Consider the following 25739-nt stretch of genomic DNA (forward strand, 5'->3'; position numbering starts at 1 on the left):
AATATAGATTTAACATTTAACAAAGTTTTATGCATAACTTGATAGCGGTGGGGGGGGAGGGGGCTGGAATATGTAATCCTGGGTTCATGGTCGAGGAATTGAGCTTAGCCTCCTGGCCTATAATCATCGGGTTTGCGTACATGTGTGTCGAGTAGTCTTAACCCTCAATACCCCTCCACCAGATTGACACCAATTAAACAGCACCTCCTTATTGATACCACGCATACACTTGTGACAGTAGCATGTCGTGGGTCAAAACTCCCTGTTTTGAGGCTAAATCGGGGAGACAGGGTAATAGGAGGATTAGCCGACCCTCTGCTGGGGTACGTCTGGGACGCAAATAACTCTCCATCCTCCTCTCATCCTCATCCGCGGTCACCAATGTCAAATTACAGGGGGCGTATACCAGCTTGCTCTTATATACCAGTCAACAAGTAGTACCGAACACTGGTAGCAGGGCCCTCGCAAGATAAAATGTTCTGCAATCTGAACATTCTTTCATTTGTGCTTTCTTGATTCATCTTCGGTGTGGAATCTTTTATTTTCTTTGGATAATAGCTTACATTGTGCTTTCATTATGGTTTTGTGTTATCGTATCTGTGCTGTTTCATGTTCGATCAGTTTAGTCCTCGCTATGCTGTTTGTGTCGGGAGGTAAGTTGTGTAGAAATATGTTTATATTCATTATCAGGTCTACTCATTATGCTCACGTAGCAATAAATAATATGTCTTACGAATATCCGCAACTTTATTAATGTCTTTTGTATGGTAACAAAATACTAGCCGTATGCAATCCCCCCCCCCCTCCCCTCCCAACACATACGCCCACTAACTATATTTATACCATGGTCATGATGATGGTGGTTGCCGGGGGTGGTTGTTCTCCTGGAGCTGGAGATAGTGATCCTGGTGGTAGTTCATGGTGGTGGAGGAAGTTGTAGATGTGAAATTGACGTGTTTCCAATGCGGTTTACCATACTTTGACAAAAAAGCCTACCTTTTTCCCTCACGGTTATATGGCTTTTGACATCTCGGCATGCATGTGTAACATAATAGCTTAAAATATATTGAATGAACCTGTCTTGAGTCTCATAAGTTATTTTCCATGAAATGATTATCAACCGGGTTATCAACCTCCATCTCCGCTCAATTGATCAATATAAGTGTTTTTGTTCTGTCATTTTCATTGAAGTCGTGTAGGACTAGATAAGATAAAAACATATACCCGCATACTACCCCGGGTATGCTACATACTATTCCTGCTTGGTTGGAGCAAATGTTGCTTGATTTCCCCGTTGACGAGTCCCTGACCTCACAACCTTATCGCAGATTGATTCACTCATCAATAAGAAGTCTGACAAACCGGATCTCAAATGTGAATGAGGTATAAATTCTTTCTCTTCTTATTTTGTATTGTTTGCCTCGGAAAACACCTTGCTGCAATAGATAGAGAGGTAGATTATGAATTGATTAAAGTCTAACTTTGTCTTTATAGCCCCACCCCGAAAATATTTACTTATTTAGTTTATTTATTTATCAATTAATTTAAATATATATTCATTAATTTTGTTTGATTAATAATGATAACAATCAACAGTATGTATTTAGCGCTTATTACAAAGAATGCTTCATATTTATCTATTTTTTTTATTTCATTTATTCATTTATTTATTTGTCTTCTAGAGGATATCTCCATCAGTATTCAATGGCATATCTAATAATGTTTTTTTTTTTAAAACAGCACTGGGGACCTGGGATATGAGTAAAATTTGATCCGCTGAAATTATTCAATGCCCATGCAAACTAAAGTTTGTTGCATGGGCAAACCCCTCACTGGGAGGAAGTGGTCTGAATATGCAAACTTTTGTATAGAATGTCTCTCTAGTTCAAGTTTTATTTCATCAACAAAACTTAGAGCCGACTTTAATGTGAAGAAGTTCAAGTCCCACTTCGAATATATTCAGGTCGTGTTTAATTTCGCTCCGAAGTAATATTGATCTACAATAGTTGTAGGTATATATAGAGGGTCTATAGTGCCCCAGGCCGGGGGGGGGGCAGATGTGAAACTCCATCAATAGCCCCGGCAACCTTCATTCGTAGGCACGCCCATTGGCCATTATACTACCGGGCTATTAAAGGTCAAGTCCACCTCAGAAAAATGTTGATTTGAATCAATAGAGAAAAATCAGACAAACACAATGCTGAAAATTTTTCCAAATTCGGATGTAAAATAGAAAGTAAAGACATTTCAAAGTGAAACAAAGTTTTATTTCTCCTTGAACATGTGGAATTGCCATTATTCTAACAGTTTATGGCTAACTTAGGTGGGTCCATATCGTCAAATCTGTAAAAATTGAAATATTGTATTATTTAAACAATAAAAATACAAAAGAAATAGTGAGTGATGGACATCATCGACTCTCATTTGCATATCGTTGGGTTGTGCATTGAACTGTTTTGTGAAAAATAAGCGAAACTTAAAATGTCATAACTTTCTTATTTTACATCCGATTTTGATGAAATTTGCAGCGTTATGTTTGTTTGATTTTTCACTATCGATTCAAATCAACATTTTTCTGGGGTGGACTTGACCTTGAAGTTTTCTTTCAATATAGACACTAGACTAGAGGGGTTTTTTAAAATCATATTTTATTTCTTCCTAATTATACATAACATGTAAAAACAATGAATGACACAAAATAATTTACACAATTGAATCAGAAATTCAGAATTCATGCAAAAACAATTCAATATATTCATCGGCGGATCCAGGGGGGGTGCGCAGGGTGCGCGCGCCCCCCCCCCCCTAATATTTGAGCGGCGCCGAAGGCGCCGCTCAAAATAAAAAAATAAAAAAAGTAAAAGAAAGAAAAGGCGCCGCTTGAAAAATTAAAAATAAAGGAAAGAAAGGGAAAAGGCGCTGCTTAAAAAAAAATTATACACTGATATAACATTAGCAACAGTAAAGGAAAGACTATCCCCAGCAAAGCGTAATCATATCATCTTCCTTATTTTTTCTTTTAACTACCCTTTACCCAACAACTTCGCCGGTAGCAGTGCGCTGCCTGCATATAACTGGCGCCAATCAAGAATAATCAGCGCCACCTTAATCTAAATCGGCGCCGGACAAGACTAATCAGCGCTATTTAGTTATAAATCGGCGCCAGTCAAGAAAAATCACTGCCAGAGTCTTTACCGGGGCCGATCAAGGATAATTAGCGCCACCTAAATCTAAATCGACGCTGGACAAGAACAATCGGCGTCATCTGGTTATAAATCGGCGCCGGTAAAGAAAACTCGGCGCTGCCTGAGTTCTTAACCGGCGCCGATCAAGGATAATCAGCGCCACCTATATCTAAATCGGGGCTGGTCAAGAATAATCAGCACCACCTGGTTAAAAATCGGCGCCAGTCAAGAATAATCGAGGCCTCCTGGTTCTAGATCGGCGCCAGTCGATTATGGATTGCCGCTGCCTGAATCTTACGTAACGTCGGTAAAAATAATCAGTACTACTTGTTTAAATCGCAGCGCCGGTCAAGACAAATCGGCGCTGCCTTTGTCTTAACCGGCACCGCCTAAATTTAAATCGGCGCCGGTCAAGAATGATCAGCGTCCCCTGATTTCAATAAATAAGCGCCGGTAGAATAATGAAGGGCCTATTGCTAACCAAATCTAGATCGGCGCCGCGGTCAAGAATGATCGTTTTGCCCTCCCCCAATAATTCCGCATGTGCAAAAACAATAAGATGGTAATGTTACACAGAAATCAGCAAACGAGATTGAGCTACACAACTCGTTCTTTATTAAAAATCGTGCTCAAATTATCCGCTTTTCAGATTGGAACATAAAAATTTTCAGCTCGCGCTTCGCGCTCGCATCACTTCTGTAGCAAAACCCCATACTTTTCATGATTAAATAGGTGAATAGAATGTCCCGTTTTTAGTTCTGAACCTCAAAAGAACTCCCGCTTCGATTTGCAATAATCTTTTGTTGGATATAATCTTGTTCTTTATTAAAACGTACATTAAACTGTAATGTTTTCAGATCGAAAAATCACAATTTTAAGCTCGCGCTTCGCGCTCGCATTTTTTTTAGATACCCATCTTAATCATTGGTGCCAAGAATGCTTAGAATATCAAGCTTTCTGGTCAGAATATAAGTAAATTTCAGCTCGCCCTCGGCACTCGCATTATCTGTGTAGTGAGATATGTATCCTCCTCATGAGTTACTACAAACAGTCCTAAACAGGCACCTTTTTCCTGTTTTCAGGTCAGTATACTTTAAAAATTTCAGCTCGCGCTTCGCGCTCGCATTAATTTGTCGGTGAAATATGTGTCTCTATCTCATGAGTCATATATATCTATATGAGTCATATATATATATATATATATATATGCATGTGTGTGTGTGTGTGCGTGTGCGTGTTTTGACAGGGTCAGGCATTACCCCTTTTTCTTTTTCAACATTTTCTTTTATGGCGCCGGTGAAGTGCAAAAATATGTGCGCCGCTCGGCAGTGCGCCCCCCCCCCCTTTCGCCAAAAGCTGGATCCGCCTATGATATTATTCCAAAAGTAAACTAAGAATCTGTACACATTTCTTCACAATCTATAATTACAAGGGAATAGTAATACAAAATATATTCTTCTAAAAATCTCTCTGAATATGATCATAAAACACAAACATACTTTAAATCTATAGATGAATTTCAAGTTGAACATAATATTACAATACCATGAAATCAAAATTATTTCCTGATGATGATGATGATGATGGGTTCTTGTAAAGCGCAGGTATCCGCCTTATAGCTGGCGCTCATGGCGCTTGCTAAAAAATAGGAAATATATCACAAATTTTTACGTCTTCAAACAGTGCTTAGGAACATCATTCAAAATCATTTCCTTATTGGTAATTACATGTACATATGAATTCTAAATATTACGTAATCGAATAACGATATTCTGAATGTCTATTAGGCATTATATTTTGATAATTGTATCAATGATTCATTGCCTTCTGCAACCATAAAATGTGTTTATTGAGTTTGCTCCTTTTACAAGGTGATTTCAGAACCAAGAAAATCGAGAAGTGAAGGTGTAAAATAATCAAACGCGACAGTTAGTATATTCCTCACAGATAAGTCACTTCTAATTTCCATATATGAACTCCCAGAAGACCGTCAATAGTCTTGTTCTTTAGGAATTAATTTTGAATTATTTTTTTATTGAAAACTTCTGCGCTTCGCGCTGAAGGTGGTAGGTACTCCCTCCTTTTCCCACCCCAATGACTAACACAATAACTTGACAAGTTTGATTATATTCCTATTTCATAATTAGATGACATTGACTATGTCGAATAAGTTATTCTGACACAGTAGCGCAGGGGGGCCGGGTGAGCAAAATCGAAAAAATCGTCCGCCATAAAATTTGACACGCAAAAAAAAAAGGTCTTTAACCAAAAATAAAGGATTTCGTACCAGAAAAAAAAATGGACAAGCAAAAAAAAGGGTCTTCAACTTCAAAGGAGGGGGCCACTGGTGGCTCGTCATGGATCAGTTGTGGCTCGTCAGGGGGCAGGGATACGTCCCTTGCATGGGTTGTGACTCGTCAGGGGGGGGGGCAGACTGCCCCCATAGGTACGCTAGTGTTCTGACACGAATTCCACATTTAAAAAAATAACGATCAATTGCAGCTTTAACATGTTTAAGCTTTCTTTTCCAAGGGAGAAGAATATTTAGGGCTGGGAATATCCTCCTCTTTGCTCGAATGGAAAAAATCTTTAGACACATGAACCTACTCATGCTATCTGAAACTAAATGATGAATGGAAACTTTATGATTAATGAACAGGTATCAAACATCCTGTCGGATCGTTTAGTGTTTTTTTTTTCATTACTTTCATGCTAACGTTATCTTATTTCATTCAATCATAATATGATTGCTTGATACTTATGTCCTGCGTACATAATATATATACAGTTTCCTAAATAATTATTATTTGGTGAACAAACAAAGTCAACCAAATCATTCCGATCTGAACAATTTTGAGATTACCTTTCTGATTGTACCCCCTTTTTTCTTCTTCTTCTTCTTTTCATTCGTGTTATTGTATTGATATTATTATTAATTATCATTATTTATTATTATTATCATCATCATCATCATCATCATTATTATTATTATTACTTTCAGTATTTTTTCCTGTCTTCTGTTTTTTTTTTCTTTCTTATCATCATTTTCTGTTCCTTCTTCAATTATTCGATAAAAAAGAAGGATAGGAGGAAGAGCATTCAGGTTTGCTTTCTCCTTCAATTTCAAGGAATGAGGATGGGAAATATACGTGAAGGTCTTTTTCTTGTACTCACCGTTCATTTTGAGGGATTGATAATGGACCACAGATAACTAATAGAGAGAAAAACGGGAAAATATCTTGTACAGAATGTTGGAATGATAATATTACAAGGGTGTTGGAAAGCTCATGCTACTACTAAAACTTCAACCGGATCGACGAATATACATTCCATAAAATTGTATTGGTACTGAGTGGCACACAAGCTAACATTTGACCTGCTTAGAGTAAAAACATAAGAAGCAAATTTGTTGAGTTCGGGTCATGTATGCCACCCTTGGGAGTTTAACGATGGAAGAGAGGGAGAGAGAAGAGGAGAATGAGAGGGAGAGAGGGACTTGGCCAGAGGTAGAGAAGGGATCGGATGGAATGGATTTGAAAATGAATTTAAAAATGCAAATGAGGGGGTTCTCTCTCTGTCGTTTACTGTTATTATTATTTCCGTGTTTTTAATTTATTGATAGACCTTTCAGTTCTTTGAGGCTGTATGCAAATATTTTTTATCATTACGTTTTGTGTAAAATTAGTTTATTGATAATTCAACTTTTTATATATTGTTTTGTTAATTCAGATACCAATTTTTATTCATCATTTTCTTTCTTCTTTTTTTTTGTTATATCTAGACATAAGTGTATTAATTCCTATTATCCTATTATCTATTCTCATTCATTTTATTGACTCTGGTCTATGTCGTCGCACGGGTTTTTATCATTTTCTCCCATTTTCTATATTATAATATAGAAAATGTTCACTATATATAGTGAACTCTTGAGTGGGTAAAAAAGAGCAGGTGTACAGAGACATGTGATTATCATATGTATAAGAATAGCTTTATGGTATAAGTATTGAGTAAAGAAGAAAAAAGAGAAAATTTAGAGTTTTAGGGGGCTTGTCAAATTTCATCGAGACAAAGTGATCATAATGATAATAATATGCAACAGTTAAATTGCGCTTATACACTCTAAAAAATGAAGTGCTAATTTAGCTCTTAAAGAGCGTGTATAGTGACTGCACTTCGGAGTGCTGATTTGTCTAGTTCAAATTTGAACGAGACAAATCAGCACTCCGAAGTGCAGTCACTATGCAGTCACTATACACGATCTTTAAGAGCTAAATTAGCACTTCATTTTTTAGAGTGTAGTACAGCTAAATGTTTCTAAGCGGCATGGCGCTGGGAAGAATTTGGGGGTTTTGCGTGTATTATTCTCCATAGGCAGTACCATCAGGTATTCTGGAAGCTGTGTAAAAATTGAGAAAAAAATGAAGCAAACATTACCTCAATTTTGTAGTAAAATCCTTTTTTTTTTTTTGCTTTTTTTTCCTTTTCAAATTTTTCGTGACCAATTGGACCTCAATTTTCGTAGAGAAACCCCCCTTTTTTTTGCTTTTCAAATTCACATCCACACCCCCGGTAAACAAAAATCGTTCCCGAGGCCCTGCTCAGCGGTACGTAGTTTTATGACGGCTTTTGCATAACGATAATCTGATCAGGTGCCCAAGCAATTAGTCAATTAGTGAACCCCTTCATATAGGTACTCATCTACTACACCCGGGTGGAGAGTAGTAAATGTAGACTAAAGGACGCGAGTGCCGCTTTTGGATTCGAACCGAGGATCTTGTGGTTCAAAGTCTGTGGACTTGCCCACTTAGCCACGATACCCCCACTCTACCTCCATAAAAACTCTTTGCGTAGTCAAAGACCTATTTATTGACGCCCCCCCCCCCTACGTACAATATCTTCTGAATGAGGGTAGCAGATTTGAAGAATAAAAAGTAGACAATCGAGGGGGGATAGGAGGGGGAAAGAGGAGAGGGTTAATGACTTAGAAACATATGAGAAATAGGGGGAGGTAGAGGCAGGAATAACTTAGGAATAAGAGGATGGTGAAGAGGAAGCAAAGGATTAAAAGAGAGAGGAAAACAGAAGAAACATACAAATGGAGAAGGTAAGTGGAAAGGAAGAAGGGAAGAGAAAGAGAGCATGGGAGGAGAAGAAAGGAAAAGGGGAGGGAGGGGAGGAGGGGGGATGAAGATGAAATGGTGGAAGGGAGGAGTGGAACAAGAAGAAGATACATGACTGTGTGAATTGATCTTATATCTTTTTGTTATCTTTATACATTAGGTCATGGTCAATCCGATGTTGACTCAAACCCTATCTTCTCGTGTAACTATGAGAATGAAACAGATCCATTCTGTGGTTACATACAAGATGCTCTGGATGATTTTGATTGGACGAGACATGCTGGTAGTACAGCTACAGAGAATACAGGACCAAGGTTTGATCATACCTACGGATCAACAGAAGGTAAGTATCAACAGTTGTAGTTACTACAGTGATGGATCCAGGCGGGGCGTAGGGGATGCGCTCCTTTATATTTTGAGAATCACCCAAAGATAATTTGTAATAAATGATATAGCAGTTATTGTCTTTTGTGCCTATTTTTTCTTCTAAATTTGCCCCTCTCTTTCATAATCTGAAATCCTTTACTCAACTATTGTAGAAGAAAGGGATGAAAGAGAAAAAGAAGAACATAATTTATAAAAGGAATAAGAAGGAGAAAAAGAGGAGGAAATTTAAAGGTTGTAGTGGCGGAGCCGGGGGGGACAGGGGGTCCTTGCATTAATTATTGTTTAGTAAGGTACTCATCCTTTCAGGGTTAAAAAATGCTTAGAATGTCAAGTTTTCAGGTGGGAATATCACAAGGTTTAAGCTCGCACTTCCCGCTGGCATTAATCTACTGGTGAAATACGTATCCTATACTTTTGTCAGTGTATATCAAAAGATTTCAGCTCGCCACTTCGCGCTCGCGTTAATTCTTTATAAGAAAGGCCTGCTCAGAATGTTAAGTTTTTGTCTTTTTACAAGAAATTTCCATAAGTTTGAGCTCGCGATTCGCGTTCGCTACATTTCGCAAGGATGCCCTGTTAACAGTAATTAGCGCCACAATTGAACAAAAAGCAAGTTTTTACAACTTCAGATTTGATTTTTTTACCCCCAAAATTAATCAGAAATCACTTCAAGAAGGCTTTGCTCAACTTAATTACTACAAAACACACAACTACACGCAGATGATAATCTCAGGGTGAAAAGTATTTGGTTTGCACAAATATGCCAATGTTGACATATAGGCCTATTAAAGTGCCCTTTTGGGCTACCCACCCCCCCCCCCCCCTCCTCCCCCCCCAAAAAAAAAACCCACCTAAAATGCGTTCCGCCACCCCTGGGTAGTACCGTACTAGTTAATAACTGTTGAGATACACTGACATGAACAAAAGAGATGATGATAAATCCTTCTTTCCTTAAAATAGGTTTCTATATCTACACCGAATCATCCCGCCCACGTACCGATGGCCACATTGCCCGTCTTCTCTCTCCTGTGATGCCGCCATCGACCACGCCCCTCTGTTTAGCATTCTATTATCAGATGAACGGTGAGGACATCGGGAAGCTCCGAGTTCTCCTCCAGATCGTCAACGGTACAGATGACCCGACGCTGCTCCAGCAATGGAGTGGTCATCAAGATAATAAATGGCTGAAATCTGGGATCACCATCCCGCCTCAGGCACAAGATTACCAAGTAAAGCTTGTTTGTATTTATATTTTTATACTTATAATGCATGGGAGAAATCTATCTCATGCATTTTACCACTGTAGATGTATAGACCTCAGTATCTACATGTAGCAATTATTAATACTGACTGTGATGAGGAAAAACATGCGAAGCACCAGCTACGAACGAGATGCATATTTTTAAGATCTTATTTTCAGAACAAATATTATCAAACCAATATAACGTTTAAATGTAATCAAAGACATTAATATTTCTATCCATTCATTGTTATTTAGATCATACAAACAATTACCCATCCTTTCATCCATAGTTATCTACCTAATATCCAGCCTATATTTTATATACTCAGTGATCCAATACTAAACAGAAGACCTGGTGGGTGTTTCATAAAGCTGTTAGTAAGTTAAGAACGACTGGTGATCCTTTCTTGTGGAAAATGGTATATGCAATGGCGATGGTTAAGCACGTAAAAATGGTATATGCATTGGCGATGGTTAAGCACTTAACTTACGAACAGCTTTATGAAACGGCCCCTGGTTACCTTCCAGAATAAATGGTCGCTTGTTAAAATATAGTGCCATACATTGCAATGTAATAACCCATTAGAATTGGCTTTCATTTCTTTAGATTGTACTTGAGAGTGAGGTTGGAGAGAGCTACAGAGGCGATGTAGCAATCGATGATTTAATGATCCTTGATAAAGTGTGTCCTCTAGGTAAGTACATCTTTAACCCCAACTAATGGATGTAACCCCAAAACAGTGGTGGTTACATCCATTGTTCATGTTGAAATTGACTATCTCAGGGTAAAACGGACTCGATGAATCATGATAGTACGAGGCCTGAATCTGCATTTTTTTCTTTGGGGTCGGGGGGGGGGGGGGGGTTGAGGGCAAGGTCCGACCACCTCCTATGATTGTTCAAGTAGTATTTAAATGAAAGGAAAGAGAGAAGAAGAGCAAAACAGATCAATATTATTCCTGTAACTCTATAATACCCTAGTAATTTAATAAAGAGAAACTAAGTCATCTTGTCCTCCCTATAAAAATAATCTGGGGTTGGGGTTCATTTGTGTTGTTTTATTCCCAGATAAATCACTGATGATTATGTTACAATAAAAAACAAAAGACATAGTGAGTGAAGGACACCATCGACTGTCTCATTTGCATATCACTGAAATGTGCATACCACTGTTTTGTGAAAAATAAACAAAAGTCTATGTCTTAACTTTCTTATGTTACATTCTTAACTTTCTTATTCTACATCCGACTTTGATGAAATTTCAGCGTTGTGCTAGTTAGATTTTCTATGACTTTAAGCCTGCAATCAAATACAAATATGCTATACAATCCTGATGATTTGATGATCTATTGATGGGCTGGATTCCATATATATTTTACTTACACAGACAGCCTTATCTGCGATTTTGAGACAAGAAATCTATGTGGATTCATTCAAGATACAACTGATGACTTTGATTTCTGGTGGATTTCTGGCAGTACGGGTTCTGGAAGGACCGGTCCAAAGTCTGACAACACATATAAGAATGCAAGCGGTAGGTTGAGAAATTACATCACTTAGAACCCACCAAATCTCATTATATAGATGGAGCTTTGTTGAACCCAACAAGCTTCTATACTTTTACAGCCGCAGCTAATAACATAATAAGCAGCTCTGTGTAAGCAGATGGCAAGCAAAACAATAATGTTGACTTCCTGATTTCAGGGGAGTATTTCATAGATATTCATCTGACAAGTTGTCAGATCATTCTTTCCCTGATGTTGATTAGCTGAGATGCATTTACTATGGTAACTGTCGGATAAAATGAGATTTGTCGGATTAAACGTCCGACATTTCCTTTCATGAAATGCCCCCAGGTTGTTTATTATTGATATATGTTCTATCAGACATCGTAATCGTTTAGGATCCTGTATGAAATTGCATGATGTTTTTTGTGGTTTATTTGAAAGGGCACTATGTGTTCATCGAGGCATCCGTGCCACAAAGACAAGGCCATGTTGCTCGTTTGATCTCTCCGATGATGGCGGGTCACGGTGGTCGACCATCCTGCATGATCTTCTATTATCACATGTACGGAAGCCTGATGGGTGACCTCAATGTCCATATCAAAAACTCAACCTCAGACGACATCGGTGACCCAGTGTGGAGTATTTCGGGAAATCGAGGCGATCGATGGCGTGCAGCAGAAGTTATAATCACCACGCCCTACGATTATCAGGTATCAATCCCTTGGCTATTGGAACCTGACAGTCCCTCTACAAAGCCTATGGGAATTACAGAATCCAGTAGTGACTGGTTGATTTTAATTCTAAATTGTCTACTTCTCAATAGATTTATTAATGGACTTTCCAAATCCAAGAAATGCCAAAGAAAAATCATACCCTTCTCACTCATGTATGACCAAACAAATTACTGTAATCTACATGTATTTTAACACAGGTGTTTGTCAATGAAAGGGGCAAAATCTCTGACCAAGCAATTGGCCAAAAGATTTTGCTCAAAATCTTATAGCAATGTTTTGATTTGGGAGCATACACTTTATATTTTGATTACATGACCAATATACTGGTAGATATTATGGTTGATAATTGTGCACCCATTTTATTCCTTTGTTTTTTATTTCAGGTTATATTTGAAGCGGAGAGAGGGGAAACATATCGAGGCGATATATCCCTAGATGATGTCAATATTACGTTCACCGAGTGCCCCGGAAAACGTTAGTATAACTGGATTCTTAAAGTTTCAGAAAACAGATTTTTCATGTGAAACATGCAGCGTTAACCCTAACTCAGGGAACCTGGAAAGAGTGGAAGGGGGAATGCTAAATATTGAATGGCATATTGAAACAGGATAATGGTGAGGAATTATATATAATCTGGAACTAAGATTTCAAAAGGTTTAGACTTTGCTCAAATCAGATGTTGAACAGCTTAGTTTCTTAGTGGATCTCCTCATTTCCATACACACTTAATACTATTTCATACAAGCTTTTATTATATAATTATTTTGAGGTAAAATTGATTTTGTACTCATACTGTGATTTGTATCTGTATTTGATTTATATTAGTCATGGAAATAAAATAAACTTCTCGAATCTTGAACAGTCATTCTGTCTTGCATGCCATCAGATTTGGTCATCATATGGATCATATGCCAAGTAGTGAGTTTGCACAAGGTTTTGAAATCTGTTGGCCTAAACGACTTGTTATATTTATATATATATATATAATTATATTTATTCTTATTTCAGATCATGTCAAGAACTTCAGCAGTGTGAGCTGTGACTTTGAGGAAGTTGAAATCTGTTACTATGAGCAGAATAAAGATGATCAATTTGATTGGACCTGGTCTAATCGGGGTACATGGTGGAGATTTACAGGACCTCAGGTTGACCATACACTTGGAAATGAATTGGGTAAGGTCTACCAGATTACATGGTAAACTGCTGATTCATTTCTTTTTCTTACTCTCACACTCCCTCACTATTCTTCTTTATCTTCTCTTTATTTGTTCCTCCATTTCTTTTCAAATTTTTTTCTCGCTTTCTCTATCACTTGAAAAGTCATAGCTTGGCTTTAACCCTTTTGCTTAAGAAAGCACCACACTTCCTTAATTTACGAGAAACTAGTATTGTTAAATATATATTTACATAATTCATCACTTGAATTAAGTCAATTGAGTTCAATTTTAATTCATATATCTAACATTCATTTGGGATCACTTACAAATTCTAGAATAAAATGAAAACTATTCCATTGGCATTGTCATGTAGAGTTGCATGGGGTGTCGTGGTCTAAGTGGTTTATACTCTTGTCTTTCAAGCCGAGGGATGTGTGTTCGATTCCAAGCCATGACATGTGTCTTTCTATTATATTATTATTAAAAGTTTTGGTTACCTGCATTGTACCATTAACAACTAAATAAAGGTTATAGGGCTCTCATTTCACCCATTATTTCTCAGGATTTTTTATGTACATTGAGGCGAGTTGGTACACACCTAGAAATGGTCGAGCACGCCTGACATCACCCGACGTTCCCGCCCAGAGGAGACCATCATGCCTTGAATTCTGGTATCATATGTATGGTACGGATGTCGAAGAGCTTAATGTCTACATCATGGATTTAAATGGTATCTTGCCAGGACAACCTGACTGGACCCAGAGTGGTGACCAAGGCGATTTCTGGCATCGGGCAACACTTACCATTAATAAGATCAATAGGCCATTTAAGGTGAAAGTACTTTGGTTTTTGATGAAAATCAGTGAACATGTTTTTATGATCGTACCGATTCAGCTATATTTTATATCAAAGCATATCAATAAATTTGATCCATGAAATTGCAGTACAGGTTGAGAAGAAGGCCAATGTGCCCAAACGAAGGTTTTGATCCGTGATACAATCATACCAAGTTACAGTAGTGGTTCATATCCCACCGCTGCCACCTAAAAAGAATGTAACGTATGGGTTTTTGAAGAACATGATCAGTAGATCCAAGAAACCCCAAATCAGTCAATTTCCCCTCTCCCCCTCTTCCTTTGGTGGTCATCATGTGCATTCCTGATATTTCAAAAAAATGTGCATAAATAAGGAGTTCTTGCAGTTTTTGGATATTCGTTGATTTTTTTTCTGAAACATATGCAATCAATGGTATGGTACTATCCCTAATGAAATACTGGAGGCCTATGTTTCAGGAAAAATCTTCCCTAACATTTCCGACAGAGGGTTCTGAAGGCTTGTGCCATCCCATTGGGTTATTGCATATTACCATTCCAGAAAATGGTCCCTTGATTTCCTGAAATGTCAGGTCCAGTTAACCTGACCTTTGTATACTTGGCTAATAATAAAAAAAAAAACATCAGGTAAATTGGGCCCAAATATTTGTATACTAGTACTTGACTGATAATTTTTACAAATTGGACCAGGCCTTTCGGGAATTTAGGGGTCTTTTTCTTGAATGATCTGATTACATGATTGCTTGACCAAACATGTTAACCTAATATGATGACATGAGTTGTTCTGGATTGGGTTACTGTAAAGAATGGTTATTTCAATATCATCTAGGCACTGAACTTCAGGCAAAGTCGTAGTGATATCATCCCTTGAAGACAATCCTTTATGCAGTAATATTATTTATTTCATTCTATTTTTGATAAAGATTGTATTTGAAGGAAAGCGAGGAGTATCTAGAAGAGATGACGTGGCTCTCGATGATATCCAGCTCTATAAAAGCAGAACCTGTCCGCCATGTAAGTATATTCTCTGATAATATTTGAAGAAATAAAAATTAATCTGCTGGCTTTCCAAGGGTGTTTGTAAGATTATACCTGACTTGGTACAACTAGCAAACAAAGTACAAAAATATGAGCCTGAAGATTTTTCATGATATATTTAGTAACTATCCCTATCTTTATATAATTGTAGTTTCACATACTAATGCCAAAATATACTTTACACATTGAAAATATGTTTTGCTGTTTATATTTTGATCAATATGTGCATATTAAGCTCAGCAACTGAGACAAACATGTGGTCATACAACTTTTTGAACATCTTCATGAAACAGAATGTGTTATGAAATCACTGTAGATGTGCAAAAAGAGATTCTCAGCACAAATGCAAGGAATTGATCTATGCATGTAAAGCATAAACAACCAATAACACTCGTATCTCTACAAATATGGTCCAGGGCAGATTTCCAATTGGAAGTTTTGATGTCATTAGTAGCTACTGGCCATTGCATTTGAAATACAGAAAGGGGTTTACAGAGTATAAATACATGTCTTTTGGAACCATTTGTACAACTAAGAAAGGGGCTTTGTTGGGTTCTTCTATGTGAGATATGAAATGACCCTAAAATAACACTAAACCTGGAAACACTTTGTATTTTCATCATATATGACCTTTATTAATGATCTTCCTTGTGCAGTTACCACTGATCTACCACCTGCAACCACCACCCCGCGTCCTCGGAGTGACCTTCACTGTACCTTTGAACAGGATGACTGTGGCTTCATCCAGGCTTATGATGATGTCTTTGACTGGGCTCGTCATCAGGGTACAGTAACATGGAGGTGGTGGTTCGAAACGGTACATAAGGACCACACCCGAGGAGACAGTCTAGGTATGACCTCATTATTTACAAAGATATGTTTGATGGTGATACAAAAGTAAATACCCCCCCACAAAGAATATCTACAAATTGATAAGTGATGTTTTTATTATTGCTTAGAGGGTTTATTCAGGAGATGAAATTGAGAGAATATTCTGATAAGGCTTGTAGTGATGATAATTGTTATCATCATGATCATGGTCATGATAATGGTGATGATGATGATGCTGCTGCTGGTGATGATGATGATCATCATCATGATCATGGTCATGATAATGGTGATTATGATGATGATGATGCTGCTGGTGATGATGCTGCTGATGATGATGATGATGATCATGATCATGATCATGATGATGATCCTCATCATGATGATGATATTGATGATGGTGATGATGATGATATTGATAATGATGATGATAATGATGATGATATTGATGATATTGATGATGGTGATGATGGTGATGATGATGGTGATGATGACGATGATGATGATGATGATGATGATGATAATGATGATGATGATGGATGAAGATGGTTATGATATTGGTATCAATCAAGGTAGTGAAACAGAAGTATACATTTTTTTTTATTCTAAGACTGATTCTAATAATAGATGATGGTGTGATGGTTAACATTGTCATTTACTTTTTAAGACATTGTGTTGGGGTGGTGAATTTGTTGTTTAATAACTTAGCATAAATGACACATCTGACCTATCTTTACATCCTATTTTTTTTTAAACCAGGTCATTTTATGGTCCTCCAGATCATGGAATGGTGGAATCACTTAAGCAACGATTTTGCTCGAACGCTGACCCCTCTTCTCCAGGGTTCTCCCAACCAACGTTGTCTCTCGTTCTGGTTTATTCTCAACGGAAGATTGGCAGATTTCTTGAATGTTTACATCGTAAAACATGGACAGACATTGGCCTTTGACCCCGACCTCGTCTTCTTTGGTGATCATGGTCTCGAGTGGCAACAAGCATTTCTTGACATTCCACCCTCAACCTATCCCTTTTACGTGAGTTTGCACTATGCATTTTCTTACTATATCTGTAGGATTATTCTCATTTCCATTAACTTATTTTACTTTTAAATTACATTATGAAACTGTAGATTATTCACTCTATAAAATAACAGCACAGAGTTTGTAAAGTGACTGCATTTCCAAGTGCTGATTTAATCATTCAGATTTGAAGTAGAAAATCATCACTCTAAAGTGCAGTCACTATGCAAGTTTTGTAAGTGCTGAATTAGAAATTCCTTTTCGGAGTGTTCATTTGACAAAACAACTACCTTTTCATCGAGTCTGCTTTTTAGCAGGACTAATACTGTTACCATTTAGTGAACATTTTTTCCCCTTCTCTTGCTAAGTCAAAAATTGATTATCACACATTTTTTATGTTAACTTTCAAAATCATGTTTTTTTTTTAGATTGTCTTTGAAGGAACTATTGGTTATATGTGGGCAACAACAGAAACAGCAATTGATGACGTATTTCTTCTCAACCAAAAGTGCATCAGGCGTAAGATTTCATCTACTATTTTCCCCATTCTTCCCCCACTTCTTCTCTTTTTTTTTCTCTCAGATATCATCATTAATTTCATCCAATACCACAATTTTATATTAATTGACAGCAAAATGTTACAAAATAATGATAAAAAGAAACAAAGCAGTCAATAAACAAACATACTTGTACACACAATAAGAGTAAAGTTAACAAAGTACAAAACATTGTTATATCAAAAAGTGAAGGGAAAAACAATTGCCTGCGGCTTATCAATCTTGGGTTTCTCCCAATCGATGTATTTTTTTACTGGACTGCATGTGTACTTCTTAGAATACTCAGATTATAATGCTATTGATATGCTTGTATTGCTTTCAAATGACTGAGGATCATGTATGCTCTCTGAAATATTCTGCCTTTTGAATCTTTCAAACAAGCCAATGGAAACCGAAAATTTCAGAAGCACATTGGCTCTGTTTCATAAACCGTATAAAATCAGTCCAAAATGCTGGCAATTAATCCCAAAAAAATCCATGAAAATCCATAATTTATTGTTCGAAATAGACATGCCATGAAATACTCTGAAAATTTGCTTTGCCCAATTGATCGTGGGCCCGGCAGCCACCGTGCAGCGCCAGATCGACGAGGCTCTATCCCTATAATTGTTGAAGGCCAAATAGGGTAGCAGCAACTCCCATCTTTTAACGTCTTTTGGTCTGACGCGGCCGGGGTTTGAACCCCCAACCTCCCGGTTGTGAGACGAACGATCTACCAACTGAGCCAAAATGCTGGCAATTAATGCAACTTTTGTTTGGCCAATCAAATTGCAGGAGTTCAGGAGCTTATAATAGTAAATTGTATTCACCATTGATTGAGAGCGAAATACTTAGGGAAAAAGAACATTCAGTAAAACCTTCCTCTGCCAATCCAACAACACAACATGAATAGCTTGTATCTGTAACTGATAGCTTACAAATTGATAACAAACTTTACAAAGGCATACTTGTGTTTATTTATTTCTTTTACAGCTACACCAACGACTCAACCAATCAGTGCTGATTGCAACTTTGAAGATGGGCAAGGAGATGGGATGTGCAACTATATACAGAAGGATGAAGAGGAATACTGGTGGCAGCGTCCTCTTACGTTCCGATGGCAACGTAATGTTGGCAGAACATCAACTATAAACACAGGACCACCTTATGACCATACCTTCATGAATTCATCAGGTGATCCATAATTCGAGTCTCTTTTTACTTGATTACTTCCTTTGCATCTCTGTGAATCAAAGCATTTACTGCATGATCGACAACATCTTTTTTACACTCCTCCTCCCTCTCTTTTTTCTGTCTTTTTCACTTTATCTCTTCTGTATTTTTTTGTCTTTTAAAAACCATCTACAGGATACTATTTGTTTGCAGAGGCATCACAACCTCAGCGCCCTGGTGATAAAGCCCGTATTACTACCCCTCCTCTTGCCTCTTCTGGTGAACGCATGTGTCTGCAGTTTTTCTATTTTATGACTGGAGATGAGATTGGCTCACTGACAGTGTACTGGAGTGCTCCGCGATTTGAAGAAAAGTCTATCTTCCAGGCAACCAAGTTGGCAGATCGCTGGCAGTCAGCATACGTGGAGATAAAAGACATTGTAGATGACTATCAAGTAATTATCCTGACAGAATAGTACACGTTTTGTTTATTAATAGGTCATTCAATATCTTACCATGGTTTGCTCTTTCTTCTTATTTATTTTTAGTAATAAACCAAGCAACATTATCTTTAAATGATATCAGTAGTCATCCTTTGCGCCTTAAGAATATTGACTATGTTTTTGGTTAAATTGGTATTACCGATCAATTATGATACCATCTATGGTTATATATACACTGGCATGTATGTTGTTCATCCGTTACCTGAACCCAGGCCATCAAAATGATATTATGGATGTTTGTTCCTCTTAGGGGGTGCTGCACGAAAATATTTTCAATCATTTGCAAATATTCTGTCGCAATTTTGCAATTAATAGATAAATTGTATCTACAGCCAATCAGATTACACTCTCGTTCTTGTAAGAAGCAGATTAGCAATTGCTTGCAAATTTACATTCAAATTATAGAGAAATGGTTGATTTAGGAACCAAATATAGACTTGCAATTAATTGTAAGTTTCTTGCAATGCCCCATTACTATTTTACTGTCAAAGTGGCATCAGAGGGATGCAAAGCCACACAATCAAAATTGCAATGCCATTCAAGCCTAGTGGGTCCCTCCCTTACTACCATGTTGGCAATCAGGAGTGATGATCCAGCACCATTATAATGATGCCATCATCCTTAGTGGCCCGTTGTTTGAACATCAATAAGTTCACACATTAGGTGGCAGTGGTGGGATGTGAACCCATTCCGTCAAAATTTCATCCGATTACTCCTCTCTTATAATTGTGTGTGATCCAAATGTTCTAGTTAAGTTCCTGCAAACCATTTTCCATTAATCCTGAAAGTATTCCTATTATTGTTTAACTTTCAGATAAGTTTTGAAGCAGTGGTTGGCTCAGGAAGTCAAGGAGATATTGGAATCGATGACATCAGGTAGATAACATCTTTTAAATTGTCATAAAAAGTCTAATTGTTCTGATGTTGTGCATCTCTGTCTGTAACTTTCATTTCACCAAGATTCTTCTTCCTCAGGTTCAACAGTAATGTTTTGAAATTCAAATACCTAGTTGAAAGGGAAGACCACAATTAAATCGTTGCACGCACCACGAACCGTCCTCTCTGCACACTTTGATGCGAAAGTTCGTTAGGCAGAAAACGCATTTAAAGAAAAGCTTTTTTAAAACCAGCAATAAGTGCAACTCAGGCGCGGATCCAGGAGGGGGCCGAGCCGGCCCCGGCCCCCCGTATTTTTTGACAACCTGCAGAAAAAAGTGTACTTTTGACCTTTATAGAAACTACGAAAAAAGAAAGGAAAGTAAGAAAGAGGTATTATACTCATGATGTGTAATTTACAGCCTCTTAACGGCCGGCTCGAACCCGAAAGGAAACAAGAAAAGGGTGAGGGGAAGAATTGGAAAATATACGTTATTTAAAAATTTTCGCTCGCGCTTTGCGCTCGCATTTCCTGTGTGATGAATCCCATTCAATAGGATAAAAGACACTTAATATATCCAGTTCTGAAATCAATTTGTATACAATATTTTAGCTCGCACATCAAGCTTTTATTATTTAGTTGATTTACACAAATTGTTATTTCAAATGCACGCTCGCATTGTTTTATTTGTGAGATACCTATCCTCTTTGGAAATTCTTTCCAAAAATTGTCAAAATGCTCCTTTATCATGTCAGTATATCAAAAAATTAAGCTCGTGCTTCGCGCTCGCATGTAATTGTTTAAGACACACAGCTTGTTCTTTATTTAAATAAATATTGATATTTTATGTCCTTAGACTGTCCAGATTTATGGTCGGAATATCAAAACTTTTGAGCTCGCGCTTCGCACTCTCATTAATTAATTGGTGATTATGTATCCTCTTCATCAATCACTAAAAACTCCTAATTGAGTCCCTTTTCACGTTACTATAATGAAATTTCGCTTCGTGCTCGCTTTGTTTAGTTGAATACTTTAATGATCAGAATCTTCAGTTCTAAGGACATAAAATATCAAAGAATTTTAGCACGTGCTTCGCGCACGCATTAGATATTTAGACAACACGAGATACCTTATCTTGTTTATAACAATAAAATCTAACATATACTTAAGACTTCAGTCTTTTGTTAGGACTACCCCTGAACCCCCCCAAAAAAAAAAACCACATCAGATTATAGCGGCTAATCGAGAAAATGTTGATGAAAATATTTTTTTGCCCCCCCCCATCGACGAAAGCTGGATCCGCCCCTGCAACTACAATGATAGCAAATTATTTACCGGTGTCTTCGTTCGATTTACGTTCTAAAGTTTCATACCGTATCTTTATATTTTCTTGAAGTGAATTATTTACGCTACAGTGGGCATTGTAACAGAGTAGACGGTTTGTGGTGAAATCGTGAGGCCCGATAGCGCACTGTATCTTTTCCAGAGAGGATGGTTCGTGGTGCGTGCGACTAAATGTTCTGTTTCAATTGTTATAACCCCCAAAACACTGGGCTATTTCAACACTTCACCCTTCCCCTATTATATCATAGGGATAGTCCATGAAACTTTGTCCTGAGAATTTTCACACCTTTTTTCCTCCAAATCTTTGTAGGTTTAAAACATACCATGAACAACATTTGTTGTTCATAGGCCATATAGGTTTTTTTTTTAAAGTATATAATTTCACTTAATTATTCTTTTGTAAATTTTCTAATGTATTGCCCTCATATACAGCCTAAACCAGTTGTTGCCTAGTCTGTTTCAATAATGCAAACTAAAGAACTAACTATAGAAAGTGTTATGTAGATAAAATATTAGAAAAGTATTTGCCAATTAATCCCATCATCTCAGGATTTAGTGAATAAAATTTTTAAAGTCAGTCACTTTAACTGGGGAAGGACTTTGTTTGATTTTACTGCTTATCTTCTTGTTTTAAGATTTCTCCGCCAACCATGCGGTGGGTTTGAGCCAGAGAGCATGTGTGGGTTTGACAAGGATTTTGAGACTTGTTTTTATCGTCAAGGAGATGCAGATTTGTTAGAATGGATTTGGTATGACAGCTTGAGCTTTGACCCGTCTCCTTTCACCAACTCCTCAGGTGAGCTCTACATATTCACGGTTCTTCCATTCATACATCATCATCACTAACATTGTAATGATACCAATATCAACAGTGGTAGTACTTAGTGATGATGATGATGACGATGATGATAATGATGACAGTATAATGATTGTAATACTAATAATAATGATATTGAAATTATATCTATCAAGGCAATGGTAATAAATAGGGAAAGTAAATCATGATTATACTGTTAGCACATATAGTTAGTTCTTAATGTGGTAGTGATATTGGCAGCTTATACATTGCCTATACTTGGATGATGTGGTGATTGGGGAACGAAGGGACTTTGACATATTATTATTATTAAAGTTGGTCCCATATTATCGTCACTTATGTTGTTGATGACATTATATTCTGATTTCTAGATCCCGTAGGTTCATTCTTATACATCAAAGGTGATACCAAAGTTCCGAGTGACACAGCAGTCCTCTACCCGCCCAGGATTCCAACAAAGGCCATAGACCACTGCCTGTCATATGATGTAACTGTTCAGAATGACCCTGCTATGAAGCTTGTAGTTGCTCTTGAATATCAGAACTCGACCTGGAGGTCCTTGCAAACTGTCAACACCACCAATGCTCCAACATGGACTCACTTTGACTTGAATCTTGATTTGAGCCTCTTAGATAAAGACTTATTTCAGGTATTGTTTGATGAATATGCATTGAAATGAATCCACTAATTTAATCCTGGCCAATAGCCCTACATAATTTGAAGTGCATATAAAGTAGGACTGAAAAAGCTAAGAGTTGGCACATCAGATAGTCTAGGTTGACAAGGTGGTGACACAAATTTCTATTGCACGGATCTAAAGAGGGCAGCTGTCGTTAGTTTTGCTTAAGATTTTGCATGGTGCCTTCTTTTCAAAACAGGTGCCACTCCCTTCATTTTCAGTGAAAACATTTTCTTTATTTACAGAAAAAATATATTACATTTTGTTTGCCCCTCTTTTATGAAATTCTGGTTCGACCCCTGTGCTGCTAGACTCCTATACTAGTTAAACTAGATATGTATTTATAACCTTCCATTTTAAAAATAAAAAAAAACACCTTTTAATATTACTTTGAAAATATTCTTTTATCTTCTCCCAGATCAAATTCATCACATACTTTGGCAACAATAAGACTGATGGAATAATTGCTGTAGATAACATCACCATTTCACAAGCCAGTTGCAACGTGGGTAAGTTATTTCTCGGAACTTCAATGTGTTTTTTTAATTCACATTACTGATACCATATAAAAGTGCCATGGCAAAGTGATAGTCATATGTTATCTGCAGAGAGGAAAGCCAAATCATATTCATAATTTTACAAATACTCGTATGTATGTTCTTCTTGTCTATTTTGAATTGGAGTCTCTTTGATCTATAATTCCAAAAATGACTGATAATTACAAAAAATATGAGTACGGGTAGTTTGTGTTTCATTCCTGCACTATGAATTCCAAATTTATTCAGAACTACTAATTATTTTGTTCCCACCCCCTCCATACAGTGAAGGCAAGGACGGCTGCACGGGAAAACCAAAAACGTAGCGGTGGTTCAAGAGCCAGCGTCGCCCTTGGTGTCATCCTAACTCTAGTCATCATCGCTGTCATCATCATGCTTGCCGTTGCCTATTTCTACGTTCGACGATCAGGCTTTGGTGATTCTCCACTCGCCATAAAGTATAAGAACCGGGATAATGATAACAACCCGGTCTCGTTACCGGGGGAAGCTGGCATCGCTAACCCAGTCTATGACAAACCCGATCTTGCCAACGCATGATAGGACTGGGAAACACATTCCAAATTTGATTTTTGTCAGGTTTTGTAGGCGGTTTTTATTTTCATGAATTCTGGATAATTGTAGGGAATATATCTGATTTTCTATCTAAGACATGGACTTTACGCAATAAAATGATTAGATTTCCAGGTTATACAAAACATTGTCTAGATGTTGAGTCACATCTGCAGAACAAAAACAGTTGGCTAGCTTGGCAGAGTCATTGTAGATTTATATTTTTAGGATATTTTAGAACATGAAGAATGAGATATGTAAAGATATTTGTCATGGCTGTAAGAATTCTATTTCCCCATCCATCTGTTTTCCCCTCCCCCCTTCCTAATATTGCTGCATAATAGTCTTCATATAGAATGAGCCAAAGCAAAAATTTACCTAATCCTCCAGGAAAGTTTGATACTGATTTAATTTCAAAGATGATTCTGTACTTAAGCGAAATGGATAACATCGTATCCAGCCTGGAAATTGACAGCAATTTTATTTTCCAAAACTTTTCGTATTATACACAATAATTACATAATTACATTTTTTCCAAAGCAATATTCCCTTTATACACTCGATCCTTAAAGGTGTACTTGCAAAACGTTTCTCCATTTATCTTGAGTTCTTTTGCATATTCTACTACTCATACTTTACCACTTATGTTTACTTCTACCTGTTACTGTTACATTGCTGTGTGTTTGGTGTATGTTACCACCTACCAACATATTCTATCCTCTCTTTTCTTTCAATTCTGCTATTGTACTGTGTATATATTTCTAACGTTTTTATTCAAATAAGACTCAAATTTATTGCGTTTTCATATTGATTTATGAAGTCATGATTGCTTTAAAACTATATGAGCTATCAAAAAAAATCAATCACTTGTCTGTAGATAAGTAGGAAAGATGCATTTCTAACTATTTCAAAGCAATAACCTTGCAAAGGATCGGTATATTGCCCCTAAAACCTACTAGAATAAGCAAACAGCAAGATTTGATACAGGGAATCGAAGACAGACATGTTTTCCATTACCATAATATGAAGTTATAGGAATCCAAGATAGATAAAGTTTTGCTTTGTTCAGGATTGACCAAGTTCTATTGTGTCACTCACTAAAACTTATCATGGTTGTAATATCATCTACATGTATATATACACTTAATGTAAAGAATTTCAAACAGAATACAATTTTTATAAAACAAAGAGGTATTCAGTTTGTTCTTTTTTATGAAAGATTTTAAAATACCTGTATGATCTAAAATAAGACAGTAAAGATAATGGTATTTAGAATGTACTAATATTGTGGTCTGTTTCTTTCACCAAACACTGTTGTATTCTTAGTCCCTAATGATGACTGTAATTCTAAATTAGTAGTGTAGATAGACACAGAATAGTAGTTTCATTATAAAACAATATGAGATCCCGATAAAGTTTCATGTTTATTGTATGTGTTGTACAATGTCTTATTTTGAATTCCGTCTGGTCATTTTATGAGAGTATAATACATGATATTTCATTATTGGTTGAGCTGATATAAGAAGTATATATCTAGCTGGGAAGCATGTACACTACACTCTATTAAAATACATGTTTTCTTTATAGCATTTTTTATGTTATACAATTTTTCCTTTTTATCAGAGACTGAATAAATTGTTTTTTATCAACAT

The 25739-nt window shown here is 37.0% G+C and overlaps 1 protein-coding gene across 1 annotated transcript; it reads left to right on the top strand.

The window, feature by feature from the left end:
- Nucleotides 1-89: 89 nt before the first annotated feature.
- LOC121416166 (MAM and LDL-receptor class A domain-containing protein 1-like) lies at nt 90-24429 on the top strand. The gene is made up of 20 exons (XM_041609645.1): nt 90-653; nt 8466-8648; nt 9653-9921; nt 10543-10630; nt 11323-11469; nt 11885-12153; nt 12561-12651; nt 13186-13350; nt 13897-14165; nt 15091-15181; nt 15862-16056; nt 16793-17067; nt 17481-17571; nt 18582-18782; nt 18957-19216; nt 20079-20140; nt 22121-22281; nt 22674-22951; nt 23400-23490; nt 23804-24429. Exons 1-20 carry the CDS (start codon nt 578-580, stop codon nt 24073-24075), a joined length of 3534 nt encoding a protein of 1177 aa, XP_041465579.1. The 5' UTR covers nt 90-577; the 3' UTR covers nt 24076-24429.
- Nucleotides 24430-25739: the final 1310 nt, after the last annotated feature.

This window comes from Lytechinus variegatus, chromosome 5 (genome assembly GCF_018143015.1).
Source record: "Lytechinus variegatus isolate NC3 chromosome 5, Lvar_3.0, whole genome shotgun sequence".
Classification (NCBI taxonomy): domain Eukaryota; kingdom Metazoa; phylum Echinodermata; class Echinoidea; order Temnopleuroida; family Toxopneustidae; genus Lytechinus; species Lytechinus variegatus.